This window comes from Podarcis erhardii (genome assembly GCF_964252035.2).
Source record: "Podarcis erhardii genome assembly, chromosome: 6".
NCBI lineage: Eukaryota > Metazoa > Chordata > Lepidosauria > Squamata > Lacertidae > Podarcis > Podarcis erhardii.
Window position 1 is genome coordinate 27899939 of NC_138510.1, and position 18459 is coordinate 27918397.

General features: G+C 43.9%; 1 protein-coding gene across 5 annotated transcripts in view; it reads right to left on the reverse strand.

Moving 5' to 3' along the window:
* Positions 1-18459, reverse strand: part of L3MBTL1 (L3MBTL histone methyl-lysine binding protein 1) — a 41043-nt gene that overhangs the window by 12866 nt on the left and 9718 nt on the right. For all 5 annotated transcript variants that reach the window (XM_081867636.1, XM_081867640.1, XM_081867637.1 and 2 more), the window contains 11 exons: positions 14512-14675; positions 12215-12438; positions 11326-11473; positions 10106-10250; positions 9343-9469; positions 8663-8750; positions 6554-6645; positions 5125-5229; positions 2911-3046; positions 1990-2090; positions 389-540 (listed from right to left, as the gene is read on the reverse strand). In XM_081867636.1, coding sequence (XP_081723762.1) covers positions 389-540; positions 1990-2090; positions 2911-3046; positions 5125-5229; positions 6554-6645; positions 8663-8750; positions 9343-9469; positions 10106-10250; positions 11326-11473; positions 12215-12438; positions 14512-14675 — 1482 coding nt within the window. The remainder of the gene's footprint in view (positions 1-388; positions 541-1989; positions 2091-2910; positions 3047-5124; positions 5230-6553; positions 6646-8662; positions 8751-9342; positions 9470-10105; positions 10251-11325; positions 11474-12214; positions 12439-14511; positions 14676-18459) is intronic.

An 18459-nucleotide genomic window follows, 5' to 3' on the forward strand; every position in this document is an offset into this window, starting at 1 on the left:
GATCAATAATGTTTGGGACAGGGAAGTTGCACAGAAATTGAGTAGGTACAATAAGGCTTGCAAACAGTAACTTTGTACAAGTTACCATGTAACAGCTGAGTGGAAAAAAATGTGACTAATATTTGTAAATGATAATACTAATAAACTTGGTTCCATTTCTGAAGTGTTACAACCAAGAGTCCAGCAAAATACAAAATGATGCCCCAAGACAGTAGACTTGATGGAACAGAGAGCGTGGCTCAAGGAGAGGTTTGCAATTGTAATTCTCATGACAATTTCATGTTAACGTTCCTCGAAATTTTGAAAGGCTTTTCTCAAGCAAGATACACCTACAGCTCTGCCTAAGACTGCTTTTCCTATGCAATCTTTCTACTCCTCTCTCACCTACCAGTAGTCATATGTGTCATCCCAGTTGTCAAAGTGCACCAAAAAGCGATTGTCCACCACATCTGTCACTGTGGCAACGCATATCAAAGAAGGATTCATGCGGTCCACTGCTTCAAGCTTCATACCCACTTGGAACCCTGTAGGAGCAGCGTTCTGAGGAAACAGAAGAAAGAAAAAAAATGGGCCCTTTTCATACATGCACCCATGTGCTACAATCCTGAGGTTTTGCAGTGATGTGTGAATCGCAAGAACATGTAGGTGGAGCTGACGGTGCACCAACTACAAAAACAACAAACAGCTATAATGCAGTATCGGTAATTTATTTAAATTCCATCAAGTAATCAATCTGTGGAAGGCCACAGTATGAATCCAATTCAATTCTTTATTATGTTGACAGACTTATTTTTACGATGGGCTCCTCCAGATAACCTGTTTACTGAGCAGTTCTTCTGGTTTCCTTACACAAAACTTTTGTGGAGATCAGATGATATCTAGTGTTTATTGAGCATTTGCTCTGATTTGTTTGTGGGATGCTTATGACGATGATGAGAATTCATCCTCCATTCATCCTGATCTGCTTGAGGAGTGTTGACACGTCTTCCTGTTACTCATTCCTGCATTCCACACTTTTCAAGGCATATCCTCGTCACTTTCCAAGAGTTGTTGTTTTAAAAGGAGGGGGAACTTGCTGCAATAGGGCCTTAATCTACTTTAACTGCAGAAACCTTAATTTGCAGTATGCCGGAAATACTGACAGTCTGGTGGGGTTCTGCATGTGCATCAATACTAAACTTACTCCTCTGAACCTTTCCAATCCTGGGGCCACACAAATGGTGCAGGCTAGGTTCTTTTGTGTGTCGTCGCATGCAGAAATATTTCTATTGCCACAATTTCCAGAGCACAGAGAATGGGGCTAGTTTGTAGGCAAACAGGTCAGCTACTGTCATGGTATTGCCAGAGAATGCAGGGGAGGAGCAGGAACAGGCAGAGGGAGAGGGACAGGAAGTGGCGATTGAGGAAGGAGGGGAGAGCCAGGAGGCGGGATGGCTCTCAGATGTTGAACCAGAGCCTCAGCACCGCACAGGAAGTTCTGGCACAGACACTGAGACAATGCCTATTCTGTCTGCCAGGGAAAGGAGAGAGTTAAAGAGGAGGGGGGAGAGGCATCACGTGAAACTTCCCTGCTTTTTCTGTTGGAGAAGAAGCCGGTGTAAGCCACTCCCAGAATCTGAGCTGGAGGATTCAGATGCATGATTGTAATGCGCTGCTTGTACATATGTAAAATAAAGACTGTATACAGTGGTACCTCGGGTTAAGTACTTAATTCATTCTGGAGGTCCGTTCTTAACCTGAAACTGTTCTTAACCTGAAGCACCACTTTAGCTAATGGGGCTTCCTGCTGCTGCCACGCCGCTGGAACACAATTTCTGTTCTCATCCTGAAGCAAAGTTCTTAACCTGAAGCACTATTTCTGGGTTAGCGGAGTATGTAACCTGAAGCGTATGTAACCTGAGGTACCACTGTATATATATATATATATATCTCTGAGTGAGCAGAGGTACTTCTTGCGAAGAGCATTCACAAGCCATCACAGCTACTCACACTGTCTGGAGTGAAAAAGAGGTGCTTTGGAGCAGCCTGAGCTTTGGTTATCCTCAGATAGTTGGCCCAGTTGAAATCTTCTTCCTTGTAGCCTAGACACCCTAAAATTAAAAAAACGAGGGGAAAAGAAGCATTTCAGTGGGCGGCCACACCTCCCTCTCTGACCTACGGAAACAAGTGAACAGAGGTGGTGCTTCTCAGCTTCCTCAAATGCCAGCTTCTTTTGCGATGGCACTGAGATTCCTTTAAGGCCACATTCACACCATACATTTAAAGCGCTGTGGTACCACTTTAAGCAGTCATGATTCCCACCCCCCCCAAAAAAATTATGGGAGCTGTAGTTTATTGAGGGTGCCAAGGGTTGTGGGAAGACTCCACGTCACCTCCCAGAGCTACAATTCCCAGAGCAGTTTAACGATCAATCCCTTTTCATTCTGCGAATTGTAGCTCTGTGAGGGAAACAGCACCCTTAACAAACTATAGTTCCCAGGATTTTTTAGGGGGAGCCATGCCTGTTTAAATTGCTACCATGGTGCTTTAGATGGGGAACCTGTGCCCCATAAACATTAATGGACTCTAATCCGCATCAGGCCCAGCCATTAATGTTTAACTGGTTTTTTCCCCTCTATGTTTCCAGCTGTTCCTATTTTAGTTTTAAGCCACCTTGAGTCCCTATCAGGGAAAAAGGCTGGATAGAAAGAGCAACCACCACCTTGAAAGCTACTGAGACCCCTCTCTCAATCCAATTTACCTATGGTGCAATTTACACAACTCAGTTATGCAAACAGGGCTGTGATTCAGGTTCCCACATGCTGGCAGCCACTCTTGCTTGGCTATCTTCACACTTGGGGAGATGCTGAGATTTCTCCTGCAGCAAGGATGGAAGCTGTGCCTGCAAATGCACCACCCTAATTCACTCACCTTTTGGGGGCTGGAGTTTGTGTCCTGTTTTTTCAAACCAGCCAGCAGGATGAATGTTGGGGGAGTCAGCGTTCAGCCAGAAATCATGGCATTCAGAGTAGCCATCAAAATGAAGGCGCATCCTGTATCCACATACCTGCATGAAGGAAAAGCAACAGAAAGGGACATGCCATCTCAATGAATGGGTTTTCATTCTGCAACTCTTTCTGGATAGGATAAGCCAAACTTACTGGATGTTCCCATCTCTTACTGGGCTGGTGCATCAAAATTCTGACATGTGGTGTCCAGCAACCAGTTATTTTTCTACCTCCGGAGAGGTAGGAATCTGGCACAGGTAAATGATGCTTACATCATAGTTCATACATTTCCCAGTCTGCGTGTAAAATCTACAATAGTGTGAGCATTTACATTTGATTTCTAACTGGGTCATATCTGCTTTGTATCTCAAATTAACAATGTCTAATGAAATGGGTCCTGCAACACAGGGATGGATCCGAAGTTCAGTGGATCTAGTCTAACCCCTGGCAGACAGCAATGGGGCTTAACAAAGAAAAGCATTCAAATATATAACAGCGAGACTGTTATATGCACAAAGATGGAAAGATACAGCCTTACCTACTATGGTGGAATGGTTGATAGCATTATTGAACTTAGCTAAGATGGCAAAGTTAACATGTTTAATTAAAGACAAATCATTGCTAACATTTATTAAAGATTGGAAACTTTTCATGGACTTTTTGAGGAAAAGAGAAAATGAACTTGTAATATCTGAATTTGAGGATTGAAAAAATATTTTACTTTATTTTCCATTTTATTTTCTCTCTCTTTTTTCTTTTCTATTTTCCTTCTTTTTCCTCCTGTTTTCTTCTTCTTCTTTTTAAGATTAGATTTTAAACGTGGTTTTTTTTATTCTGGTGTATTATACAAAGATACTTTGTATTGGGCATGAACCTTTGTATAAGTATCAATAAAAATAGATATGTCAAAATAAAAAACAGAGCAGAAGAGCTATTGTCACATTCAGAGCCCTGCCAGCTACAGTTGGCAGGTGGGAATTAAACTCCAGTATTTTTTACTATATAGGCTCGCGGGTGGCACTGTGGGTAAAACCTCAGCGCCTAGGACTTGCATGGTCGGCAGTTCGAATCCCCGCAGCGGGGTGCGCTCCCGTCGTTTGGTCCCAGCGCCTGCCAACCTAGCAGTTTGAAAGCACCCCCGGGTGCAAGTAGATAAATAGGGACCATTTACTTGCAGGAAGATAAACAGCATTCCGTGTGCTGTGCTGGCTCGCCAGATGCAGCTTGTCACGCTGGCCACGTGACCCGGAAGTGTCTGCGGACAGCGCTGGCTCCCAGCCTATAGAGTGAGATAAGCGCACAACCCTAGAGTCTGGCAAGACTGGCCCGTATGGGCAGGGGTACCTTTACCTTTACCTTTTTATTTTTTGCTATGTCAGCTCCAGGCAGGTGCAGCAGAGGTCAGGATCAGACCTGTTGCATCAACCTTCTGGTAGCTGGACCAGCTCAGAATACAGTGGATCCTTGGCTAGCCCAGCTTGAGCCTGTTTCAAGGAAATATTCCAAACACCAGCAACCAGTTTACCACTGGCAGTAGCTTTTGCCTACCTGTGGTAGGTGCTCTTGGGAGATCCACAGTGGCCAAAGCCCCAACCAACAGATCCCAACCCAGCCCAGCAGAATTTGACGCAGGGCACCTCTGCCTCATCCTAACCCCCTACAATACAGCGGTTTGGGATTCTGGATTGCGCTGCAAGTTTAGCTTGAACCCAGAGCCTTGGAGTGCTCCATGAAGTGAGATTCTACAAAACCCTTAGCAAAGATCTGATAACTCCATTTCAGGGAATCTGTGACTTATTTAAGTCTTGTACTTCAGCAAACGCTCATAAAACAGATCTGATGGTGCTGTGCTCCAGAAAGAAACCCAGAGGGAGGCAATGTGTGGTATCCTACTAACACGTCCTGTCAGCACAAGGATTTCAGCATGTGCAATGCCCCCTGCCCCCCCCCATATGCAGGTCCTCTTAGAACAAATTTAGGGCATATGCAGGGGAAGGAGATGGGAGGGAAGTCCCATTACACAAGCGGAAATCCATGCGCTGGTGGGACGCATTACTCAGTGCTACTTTAGATCCAACCTATCATAGCCTTCAGCAGCTCAGAATCAAGAGAACGCAAATGGACAGACCCATCTCACCTCGGCCACAGTCAGAATGAAGTACATAGAAGGGTGCTGAGGATCGATCCCCTCCAGTTTCATCCCCACCTTGAAACCATTCTTGTGCTGGGGGGTTGACTGGTGCTAAAAGGAACGAACCACAGGAAAAGGTGAAAAATTTTTTATTGCCATTGCTGGGCTGCTTGTCTTTTACACCGTTCACCCAATTGAATTCTGCATTATATCGGGGGGGAAATGGTTTGCAAAAAAATGTGTGTATTGGGGAAAAAATGTGTATATTAGGAGAAATTATCATTAAAATGCTGTTGGTTTTCATGAGAACTTAAAAACAATAACTTGCAAACTGATGAAGACATGTGGAGAATTGAACTTAAGATTTAAAAAATGAGGAACTGAGAGAAACCAAGGCTGGCATATCCATAATAAAGAATTGGCTTGCCAATCATGGTTTGTTGGAGTGAAACAAAGCATGAACCCTGGGTTTGAACACAACACTAAGTCAAGGATCATAGTTAGTTTTCCCCCTGCAGGAATAAGAAGGCCCAAACCAAGCACACACTATTTGCCTAATGCTCCATGCTTTATGTATGAACACAGCCTTTATTAAAACATGTGCAAAGCAGCTCCAGAGAGGTGTATGCCTTGAGTGCTGTCACAGGTACTAGTCAATAGACCCCTGCAGCAGCCATACACACAGCTTTTGTTCTCCATCTGGGAAGAGGAATCAGATTCTCTCAGGCTTAGCATGAAATGTGCTACAAATGTGGAAAACTGGTTTATCTAGAACACCCAGCAGGATGGGGAAAGTGTGTATGAAAATGGGAAGTAAGTGATGCAGCCTCTTCACTAATCCAAAAATACTGCCTACACGGTCAAGTCGAGTTAATCTCAAACAGAGTGCTTCCAATGGATATGTTAAACTACTATGGATCACTTAAAAACATATAATACTTTCAAAAGAATACACTGTAGATTCATTTTATTCCCTCAACACCTTTTTAGAATTACTCTCCCATGTGATTTTCCACTGACAGAAAAGCAAAACACACACATACACACAAAAAAAACCACCAATTGTAAATAAATGGAAGTGAGAAGAATCACATAAAAGAATGATTAGACTTTTAAGGAAAATAAAGCAGAATCCATGATTAAATTGTTGAGTTGGAAACAAGGACACACGGGTGGAAGGCAGCAGAAGATAGAGACTGACTCCTAACGGAATAAGAGGTTTCCTCACACTTGGCAATATTTACATTCCTAATTTACCCAATTTTTATTTCAGTCTAACTGCTACAGATTCTCACATAGGGTCCTGCAAACTGTGGTCAGAAGATGGTGCTAAGAATTCTTTGACAGAGATCCCTCTCATGGAACTACAGTTCCTAGAATTTGCTGGGATTAGGTACATCCACAGATGACAGAAACAGGGACACTGTTAACTCACTTTCTGGAACAGATTTAGAGGGGCAGCAATGGCTTTCTGTTCTTCAAGGTAAGATGCCCAGGTCCAACCTTCTGTCTTCTCCTCGCTGGAAACTGAGAACAGCAAGACGCAGACCAAATTAATAATAATAACAATAATTTATTATTTATACCCCACCCATCTGGCTGGGCTTCCCCATCCACTCTGGGCGGCTTCTAAAAAAATATTAAAAATATTAAATGGTAAAAGCAATAATAGCTTCATTGGCATTTAGACATTTTGGGGTTCCCCTGTCTTGTACTCTCTTGGTGCTGCCCTTCTGCCACACATACAGTGGTACCTCGGGTTAAGAACTTAATTCATTCTGGAGATCCGTTCTTAACCTGAAACTGTTCTTAACCTGAGGTACCACTTTAGCTAATGGGGCCTCCCACCGCCGCCCCGCTGCTGCCGTGTGATTTCTGTTCTCATCCTGAAGCAAAGTTCTTAACCCGAGGTACTATTTCTGGGTTAGCGGAGTCTGTAACCTGAAGCATCTGTAACCCGAGGTACCACTGTACTGCCATTTATGACCCTCAACTACTTCCGCCTTTTGAAGACACAGTAATTGAGGGCAGGACAAGTGATGTATGTTACCCAAAAGCATGGTGTTCTGACTCTGATTCAGCAGTTGCCCTCTTGCTGGTCAGACACTGGGAATATAAGAAAAACAGCTGCTGGATTAGACCAAAGGCCCATCTAGTCCAGCATCTTTTTTTTACCATAGGAAGCCCACAAGCAGGGCAGGTGAACTGTAATGTTCTCCCCCTGCCCCATGTTTACCAACAGCTGTTATTCAGAGGCATACAAGTGGCCATTGATAGCCTTAACTTTCATGAATTTGTCTAGTCCCCTTTTAAAGCTGTCCAGCTTGGTGACCATCACTACATCTTGTGGTAGCAAATTTCATAATTAATAATCATAATCATAATTTTATTATTTGTACCCCACCTGCCCCAGCCACTCTGGGCAGCTTCCAGCATATACAGAAACATAATAAAACATCAAACATTATCTTAGTGCATAATTTAACCATGCACTGTGTGTAATAATAATAAAAAACCCTTCCTTTTCTCTGCCTTGAATATCCTAGCATCCATCTTCACTGGATGACACCAGGATTCTAGCATTAGGAGAGATTGGAGGGGGGAGACTTCTATCTAGTTTCCCTCCACATTATGCATAATGTTACTCCATCATGTGACAACTCAGTTAATGGGATGCTGGCCAACCCTTTATAATCATGAGTGGATTGCATTTCTGATGTAGTATATAAGGAAAGCACTTCCTATATTGAGCTTCCCCTTTTCCCCAAGGCGGCAGACAGAGGGCAGATGGGTGGACCCCTCCTAGAACGTTTAGTTTTCATTATGTTAATTAAGACTTTGGTCCTCTCTCTACTGAAGCATCCGCAAAAGCACGCAGGCCGTATTCTCCCCACTTGCGCAGTATGAAGTAAACCTCTTCCTGCCTCCCTGTGCGCTAACAATGTAACTGCATTACACTGTTGCTTTATTGAAACGATTCAATCGATTAAATAACTTTAAATGTAATAGACTTAAGTATTTCATTTTTGCTCTTTTACATTGACTTACAATAGCCTCCAACAGCATCACCACCATCTCTCCTCTGCACCCAAACTACTAATACTTTCTAGCTAAATGCCTCCCGCCTCCAGTTGTAAGCTAATGGCAGGGACTACCATACAAAAATATTATATGAAGCAAAAAATCCAAGTTGTGTAGACAGATACATGCACTTGCTTGAATGGTTTAACTGCTAGATATAAATGTAGGAAATAACAACGACTGCTTCTAATAATGTCTATTTTATGGTTTCAGGTGTTTCTCTGTGTTATGTAATCTCTGCAGAGTTCTGAAATGAACCACTGGATTATTAGACTCTAGAAGAACTCTTGATTGACTAGCCTAACAGGAACTTTTAAACCCACTCCATCCCAATACAGTTTAGCCTCCACCTTCCAGAGAACAGGAGTAAATAAGGAGTGCCACACTTTATTTACGCAAGGAATCATCTTAGTAAACAGAAAATCTGAATGGCTTGAGCAAGAGATCTATGCCATGAGCTTACCAGGCTGGCTTGTGTTCCATTCTTCATGCCCTATGCTGCCAGCAGGAAGTTCTCCTCCAGAGCCATTGGTCTCCTCTTGCTTCACTTCCTACATCATACAAACAAAAATCAAACCTTCCTACTCTGAATTAATTTACTGCTAACTTCAGGCTCCCCTATTTATCCACGTGAAAGGAAGTCCTAAGGTAGTTGCTGTAAGATCAGTTTCCCCATGATGAAACAATACTGAAATTCTGCATCATTATGCTATCTGTGGACTCCTCTAGACACCTTGTTTATTGACCATTCATCTTGATTCGCTTGCACTGAACTTATGCAGAGCTTAGACTAGGTCTGGTCTTTATTGAGCATTCCTCCTGTAGGGCATTTATATGCCTTCTATTCAGCATTCATTCTCCCCACACTTTTCAGTGAATTTCCCCATCACTTTCCAAACTGCAAAAAACCCAGCTATCGTCAAGAGTAGATTTGTTGCACTAGGACAGGAGAGAGCTCTAATCCACTTTAAAGGTGCACGTACATTTGAATCCCTCACACAAGTTTTGACAAAGTATTTATATATATAAAAAATCAGTTAGAAACAGGTCAGTCAGGTCAATGAAATGAGGAATAGTATATATGAAAACAAAATGTTGCTTAGGGACCTCTTGCACATATATGGAAGAACACCCCAACTGTACCATTTGCTCTGATTCTTCCTCTTCCTCCTCGGAGGGGCTTTGGTAATCTTTCCTCTTCCGCTTCTTCACTGGCTTGAGGATTTCAGTGGAGTTGGTGCTGCCAGCAGAATTCTCCACGATGACAGACCTACAAAGCAAAGCAAACCTTTGCAGACTCAGGACTTCTACCGCCAACCGTGTTTTCCAAGCAATGGGAACCGCTTGGCCTTGAGCACAAGAATCGGCTCCTGCAACAATATTGTGATCGCTGTAGAAACTGAACGGAGGAGGCAAAGCCTCACTTTGGAGGGGATTGACTTCTTAGGGAAGCAAGACCCATTTGTACCAACCAGATAATATTGTGTTGAGCTAAGAAGAAGAGAGGTTCAAGTCCCTGCACAGCTGTGAAGCTGACAGGGAAGCCCATAGTATGTCAGCATATGCTCCGGCCTACCTCACTGGCCTGTTTTAAGGATAAAATGTGATACCCCAGCCCTGTCCCAACAGGCAGCCCTGTTTAGGGAAGCTTTTAATGTTTAACAGGTTATTGTATTTTAGTGTTCTGTTGGAAGCCGCCCAGAGTGGCTGGGGAAACCCAGCCAGATGGGCGGGGTATAAATAATATATTATTATTATTATTATTATTATTATTATTATTATTATTATTATTACCACTCTGGTCTCCCTGGAATCAGAAGAATTAGGAATATGCAGAGCTGCAAAATTCCTCCCCTCCTTCTGCCTGTCATGCAAGGACAGCATCTCTCCCCCCCTTTTTTTTTACCTTTCTTTGAATTGCCGGTGGCAGTTCTCACTGCAAAACCCTCTTCCTTCCTGGGCTGACCCTGAAACGTTTCTTCGGCCACAGGTGCTGCAATGGCACAGGCTGTCCACGGTTGGCAGCTTGGGAGCCTCTGGGATATCAGAGTCTAGGGAAACCGAAAGAGAAGAAAAAACTCAAATGGGCCACATTGGTCACAAGCGAACTCAACAGTAGTAGGCTGGCCAGCCGGCTGAAATTCTGGCGTAGTTGTTTGAGCACTCGTGTCAGAAGCACAATGCTAAGAACCAGCTTTAGGTTGTCTGCACAGTGACACAAAAGCTCAAAATTTTGCCTTGTAACAAAGCACTCAGAGACTAGATAGAAAATAAACTGAGGTAACCCGAATAACTAAGATTGCATAGATTAGTGGGTCCCAAACTTTTCCACCCCCACACGGACCACCTGAACCTTGCTAGGGGTGAACAACTGAATGATTTTTCCGCCTCTTGCAGCTCCTGTAATGCTATCATTTATATTTATATTTTTATTGCTTGTGTTATTTCTTATGAATTGGATTTGTACTGTATTGGAGTCACAGGGCAGTCAGTCCAAAATGTGCATTTTTTCACATTGCCCCTGCCTTTCCCTCTGCCATGCGTGATCTGCCACATTTTATTTCAGACATCATGTGAAGGCATACATATTTGTCCAGGTTTTCCCCAACCCATAAGATTGGATCCTTTCACCTCAGTTTTTATGTTGCTGGCTTAGTGTTTGTGCCCTGCTGAGAGATTTTAACCATTAAGCAATTTAGAAATGTTTTAAAATCAATCAATCAATTATCTTTCATACACACACCGCCGATTGTGCTATCTGACACAGACACCCAGTGTTCTCGAACAACAGTTAGGCCAAATTCACACCATACCTTTAAAGCACTTTAAACCGTCATGGCTTACCCCAAAGAATTCTGGGAGCCGTAGTTTGCTTGCTAAGAGTTATTGAAAGACCCCCTGTTCCCCTTACAGAACTACAACATGCAGAGTAGTATAACAACAAATCTCTCTTCACAAGGAACTTGGAAAAGTAACTCTGTGAAGGGAATAGGGGTCTGCTAACAACTCCCTCCCAGGATTCCTTAGAGGAAGACACGCTGGTCATTATCACTATGGCCCAGCAGGGGCTTCTACAAGTGTAATTCCATGCAAAGTTTTGAACCCTTGCTGAGGAACAATCCTCACCTTGAGTCACGGTGGGATTATCCTTGCTGAGAGGTGCTGCTGCCTCATCCTCTCCCTCTCTTTCTGAGTGGCACTCCTTTAGGGGCTCTGTTGGCAAAAGCTTGTCAGCACTGACCACTTTCAGCGTCCCATATTCATTTATCCGAAACTACATCAATAAGAGAGGGAAGGTAACAAGTTACAGGAGGGGGAAAAACAAGAGAAATCTAGGCGCAATGGCTGTATTGTGCTGGAACGAAATCAAGGCAGTATCATCAATACACCTGTATCCTGCCTTTGTCCCAAGGAGATTAGGGAAAATGAACACGGGGCCACTCTGCTTCATCCTCACAACAATCCTGTAAGGTAGGGTAGATTGGAAAAATAGCTCAAGAGCAAGCAGTGAGTTTCGTGCTGTCACTGAAGATTCCAAAGGGGAAGTTTAAAGTGCCACATTCCAGGGGAAAAAAAAAGCTCAGAATGCAAGGACCTAGCCTTCCACTATGTATAAGCCTTTGTGTAATGTTAAGAAGCCTCTGGTGCTACCATTACTACTTTTAGGGTTGCAGCTTCATCCCTTTGGAATCAGTTACCAACTAAAATTAGACAAGCACCAAGTGCCTTACTATTTCAGCATCTGTTGAAGATATTTTTGTTCAAGAAGGCATTCCTGGAAGTGTGACCCAATGATTTTATGGAATAATAAATTGTACAATACTTTTATTGTTTTTAAAGAGTTTGTAGTGTCTTTTCTTATTTTTTCCTTTATTTTATTGTACACTGTTTGAGCAACGTTTGCTTCTAAAGCGATTAACAAATTTGAAACGAAGCAATAAATAAACCCAATGCTCCCTTAGAAAGCTGAGGAGAAAGGGATTTAGGAACAGCAAAGAGACTTTCATCCGCTTACCCTCAGGTTGCTTCCGGGGAGAGTGGCCACTCCATCCTTCCATTCCAGAACCCGGATGGTGTTGCAGGTCTGAACTCCGCTGATCTGGGGGATGACTGTCGCTGTGATCGGCTCGCTTCCCAGGCCCTCTCTTTGCCTCTCGGACCCCACGCTTTTCTGGGGTTCCCGAGGGAATCGCTGGATTTCTAAGGTGCTTGTTGGAAGGTTTACAGTGGTTGTATTTGCTTGTGAAGAGGGGGAGGAAAGCAGTGTGTCACCACCATCTCCTGGCGCATGCATGTGCAAAACATCTCCCACAGCAGAGACAGTCAGAAGATTTCGACACAAAGGAGGAACACAGCATTACAGTCTGGGCAGAGTAGAGGGCTGGAAGAGAACACGGGTAGGGAGGATATGCCCAAATCCTTTACTATAAGGCAGAGGTGGGTGGGGGACCTGTGGCCCTCCAGATGTTGCTGGAGTCCAACTCTAGTAAGCTGGGTCAGGGATGAAGGGAGTTGTAGTCCAGCAGCAACATCTGGGGACTGCAGAGTTCTCATCCCTGCTATACATGTAGGTGATGTAAGATTAATGACTTCCAGAGGGATAGCTCAGTTGGTAGAGAATCAGACTCTTAATCTCAGGGGCATGGGTTTGAGCCCCACGTCGGGCAAAAGACTCCTGCATTGGATTAGATTGCCCTTGGATTAGGTTGGATTAGATTGCCCTTGGGGTCCCTTCCAACCGTACCACCCTATGAGTCTATGAAGCTTGCCAAGGCTTCCCACTCACTTTGCATAGTTCCACATTACCATTATTTGGTGAGAACAGCTTTAGGTCCCAGCAAAACAAAGACAAACTTGATAGTTAAGCCCACAAGCTTAAATTGCTCTCCTTAGTCTCAACATGTTACAGTCTGGATGCATGAAGGGAAAGTTGTTTCTTCCTTTCCTACCCCAAGAACACCGAGATCAATAGATGCAGAGCAAATCCAAGTCCTAAAGGCACATGTCTACTGCAAGTTAGATCATTACATCTTGGTTCTTGTTGCTTCTCTACGCCATTAGGTTTTCTACAACTTTATCTGCTCTCATACCTGATCCGAGTTTTAAATGAATGGGCTGTATCCACAGCAGCACAGAGTAATGCTACTCGTCAGCGCAAGGATTTCTGCTTGCATAATGAGACTTCCCCCTGCTCCCGCCCTCTATTTGTTCTGGGGGTTCCCCCAACCCTCCAGAGATTTGATGGTGCAGGGTGTGTATGGCTGGAGGAGAGAGAGGGGGAAATCATGTTGCACAAATGGAAATCCATGCATACAGTGGTACCTTGGTTCTCAGACTTAATGCGTTCCAGAAGTCTGTTCCGAAACAAAAGTGTCCCAAAACCAAGGTGAGCTTTCCCATAGAAAATAATGCAAAACGAATTAATTTGTTCCAGACTTTTAAAAACAACCCCTAAAACAGCAATTTAACATGAATTTTACTATCTATAGAGACCACTGATCCATAAAATGAAAGCAATAATCAATGTACTGTACTAGAAAATAAATAAGACAGTATTGTAGATGATAAAAATTAAAATTATTTTTTTTCTTACCTGCACTGATGATAGTCATTGTTTGGATGGGGAGCTTTTATCCATTTCCGCAGTCACACAATCAATCAATCAATCAATCAATCAATGAGCAGCTGTACTGGGTTCCACACAGTCACAAAAACAAATTAACCGAAAAAGCCTCAAAAACAAAAATGCAAAGCAAATAGCAAAAACAAAAGCACCAAACTTAATTTGTTCTGGAAATCTATTTGACTTCCGAAATGTTCGAAAACCAAGGTGCAGCTTCTGATTGGTGCAGGGCCCCTGGAAACAATAGCAGACAGCTGCATCAGACGTTCGGCTTCCGAAAAACGTTCGAAAACCAGAACATTTACTTCTGGGTTTTAGGCGTTTGAGAACCAAGGGGTTTGAGAACCAAGGTACCACTGTAGATGGGATGTGTTAGCTGGATGCCGCCCTCTACTTTGCTCACAAGCTTCAGAGGTATGCCTGAGTACTCGGCAGGGGTCTGTGGGCGGGGGTGGGTCCTCATTCACCACTGCACACAGGCCAGCTTTGAATAACGTACCCTGAAAATACATTCAACTGCAAACTGAATGACCAAACACACAGAACCCAATGGACAGAGCAGGTGGGTATTAGCTTTGCCTTTTGGGCCATAAACATAAGTTGTTGCCTTTTGGACCAGAAAGAATGGAAGCAATGGCAGCAGGAGACTCTGAAAATACAGCAAGATGCTTCAAGTTCCAAGTACCTACCTGGTATGATGAAGGCGGTTGCTGGTAGGTGGGCATTTTGCACAGTATTCTCATTGGCAACCAAATGGACACTGACTTCCCCTGTCGCGTTGCCTTTTGTGCTTCTTATCACTTCCATCTCTGCTCGTCCATCCATCACCTTGCCTAAGCCACACAGAACAGAACTGGAACACAACCAGGAAGAAGAGATCCCATTTAGCATTTGGGAGGAAGTGTAAGTGAATCACAGGCAACAGAGGCTGAACTTAAGATGTATCACCATTATTTTTCTTTAAAGGGACAGATATAGACAGCAGAGTCCCCTCTCATGCAAGATTTTGCATGCACATCTCTCATTTGTTTTTGCACACATGGATGGAATATTGGATGATCAAATTAACTATCCATAATGGTTAATCAATGTCTGTTTTTAACCTTTTTATGGTTTTATTCTTGTAAACTGCTTTGCTATTTTTTATGATATAGCAATATGCAAATACTTTTATAAATAAATAAACTCCTGCGCCAAGGATAACTATGACCATGAAATAGATACTTGTCCTGTTCCTGATGGGGCTGTACTTTCCTAAAGGATCAGGTCCACAACTTGGAGATGCTATTCGATCTGGCTCAATGAATGGATGCATAAAACAATGACCTCGGTTGCAGAAAGTTCCTTCAATCATCTTGTCCGGTGCACCAGCTGCAATCTTCCTGGAAAAACCCTTCCATCTTCTGATAACATACAGATTACATTACTGGAATGCATTTTGTGTAGCACTGCCTTTAAAGACTGGTTGGAAACTTCAGCTGCCTGCTTCCTGGTGCAGCTAGAAATGAACTTTTCTGATCAGTGCTAACAGAGCTTAATTTGCTGCCAGTTCATTTCTAGGCATGAAAGTGTTATTTTTTTTATCTCCGAGGCCCGAATGCCGTGAGCCTTTGCATGTTTAAAGGTAAAGGTAAAGGTACCCCTGCCCGTACGGGCCAGTTGTGACCGACTCTGGGGTTGCGCGCCCATCTCGCTTAAGAGGCCGGGGGCCAGCGCTGTCCGGAGACACTTCCGGGTCACGTGGCCAGCGTGACGAAGCTGCTCTGGCGAGCCTGCACCAGCACAGCACACAGAAACGCTGTTTACCTTTCCGCTATAAAGCGGTACCTATTTATCTACTTGCACTTAAGAGTGCTTTCGAACTGCTAGGTGGGCAGGAGCTGGGACCGACCGACGGGAGCTCACCCCGCCGCGGGGATTTGAACCGCCGACCATACAATCGGCAAGTCCTAGGCGCTGAGGTTTTACCCACAGCGCCACCCGCGTCCCTGTTTACTCCAAAACAAATGATGCTATGTTCAACAGCGCTCGCTCTCAGGTAAGTGTGTACAGGATTGCACCTCAACTATGCAATCCTACACATGTCTACTTGGAAGTTAGTTCCACTGATATGAGTAAGGGAGCTGAGGTTTACTTCTAGGTACTGGGATGAACAGCTTTTTAGTCCTCAAAGGACGTTCATCCCCCATGCACTGTCCTTCCCTTATAAATCACACTGGCCCAGGGCAGGGAAGGCAGCAACATTCAGCAGCGGTTGGAAATTTTGCAGGTGTGGGTGTGTGCAGTTTGGGTAGCTGCACAGGCTTCAATGAAAACCCTTGAAGGCTGAACACGGTACATAGGATTGCAGTCTCCCAATCCTGTGGTAAAGAGGACTGCAGCCCAATCAGTCACCCACTTATCTATGTGGCCCTTGGGGGCTAAAATGTTCTCCATTCCTGTTAGGTAAAGGTAAAGGGACCCCTGACCATTAGGTCCAGTTGTGACCGACTCTGGGGTTGCAGCGCTCATCTCGCTTTATTGGCCGAGGGAGCCAGCATACAGCTTCCAGGTCATGTGGCCAGCATGACTAAGCCACTTCTGGTGAACCAGAGCAGCACACGGAAATGCTGTTTACCTTCCCGCTGGAGCGGTACCTATTTATCTACTTGCACTTTGACGTGCTTTCAACTGCTAGGTTGGCAGGAGCAGGGACCGAGCAACGGGAGCTCACCCCGTCGCGTGGATTTGAACCGCTGAGCTTCTGATCGGCAAGTCCTAGGCTCTGTGGTTTAACCCACAGCACCACCCACATCCCACCCATTCCTGTTACACACCCTCAGATCTCTTACTGAAATCAATGGAACTTACACCTGAGTAGACACGTATAGGAATGCACATATTTGAAGGACCACCTTCTCCCAATACGAACCAGTCTGGTTATTGAGCACCTTCCCAGAGACCCAACTCAGGGCACCTTTACTTCTGAGGTGAGCGGACATCAGAGACAAGAACACATGATGGCACCACACCTGTTGTATGGAGTTTCTTCTCCTTAGCACTTCACCTGACGCTGTCATTTCGGCAGCAGGTAAAAGTGACTGTGTTTTCCGCGGGGGGGGGGGGTGTAGATGAATTTTATTTATTCAGTAATTGATCTTGATGAGTTTATGGCTGCTGGAAAACTCTGCTGTTTTATTTAGTAATGGTTGATTCTAAACCTAAGTTGTGAGCTGCCTTGAAAGTATTCAAATATGGGATAAACATGTTTATATAAAACATAATGAAAGAGGAAAATACTCAAACACGAACTCTCCCAGGCTTCAGTAGCACAAGGGAGTGCTGCCATAATTATAACTTTTTTAAAGTCACAAATGGCATGACATTGGTATGGAGAGGGTTGTGTCACTCATCAATGCTGGCATCATAGCAGTGTCCAATAAGTGCTTGTTCATGCAATCATATTTCACGCAACACTGGTATGAGGGTGGAAAGCTGAGGAATCTCTGCAAGAAAAATGTAGCATGGAGCTCTGGATCCCCTGCAAAAAAAGGGGGAACAATGCTGCATTTATCATTGCTCTGGAAAGCCTCAAAATCCCTTTGGAAGCTTGGAGTCAAAAGCACGCTGATCCTCAGTGTTCTTATGGCCACTGGAGGGCAACAGAAGAATACAAATAGATGGTTATCAACTCTGTGGAGTTAAGAGTCCACATGTGTTATCAGTATGTTCTGATGAACATCCGAGCAGAACAGAAAAGAATACCAGAAACTGAGGTGAGAGGGATGTTGTCAGGGATACTGGACCAAAGTAGTATAGGGCAGTCTGGCCTGGTTATAACTTATCTTATGAAACATTTTAAAGAGTAAATTTGTCTGCATCTTTGCTCACATGTCACTGATACTTGAAATTGAGTATGAGGTTTTCCTTTCCACATGAATGGTGGGCTGTGTCCAAATTGAGAAAATTTGGACGTAGCCCACCATGTTCCTCCAGCAAGTAAATGTTGGCATTATAAGCCTGCACATAATGTTTCGTTTGTTTGTTTTTTAATTTAATGTCTGGTACTCCATAATGGAGTACCATAATGTCTGGTACTCCATGAGTCTGACCAAACTGCGGGAGGCAGTGGAAGACAGGAGTGCCTGGCATGCTCTGGTCCATGGGGTCACAAAGAGTCGGACATGACTAAACGACTAAACAACAACAACTCCATAATTCTAATCTTATGGGAGTACAGGAGATCAGAAGAGAAATCTTTGGGTCTGCCTGAGCTAGAGTGAACCTGGTTCTTGTGATAAAAAATTTGTCTGCAGCTAATGGCTGCTGTTATAGGAAGTACTTTTGACTCAGTACCATTGTCTCTACCTGCATGCCTCTCTTCTGAACTGAGTTTGCAAACTGACAGCTCTCACTGTATCAGATTTTAATGACACCCCTTTATAGATGCTGGCAGGAATTCCACTGAACAGGAATGACCCAGCACCTACTCAGAGGGCTTAGTACTCCTGGGAAACAGGTTTCGTCTCAAGGTCTCAAACCAATTACTTCTGGTAAAACAAAACAAAACAAAACTCACAACTCCTGAAATCTCTCCACAAATTTATTTGCAGCTAGCCTAATAAAAGCAGCTGTTTTCATATAAACAAGCTTGTGTT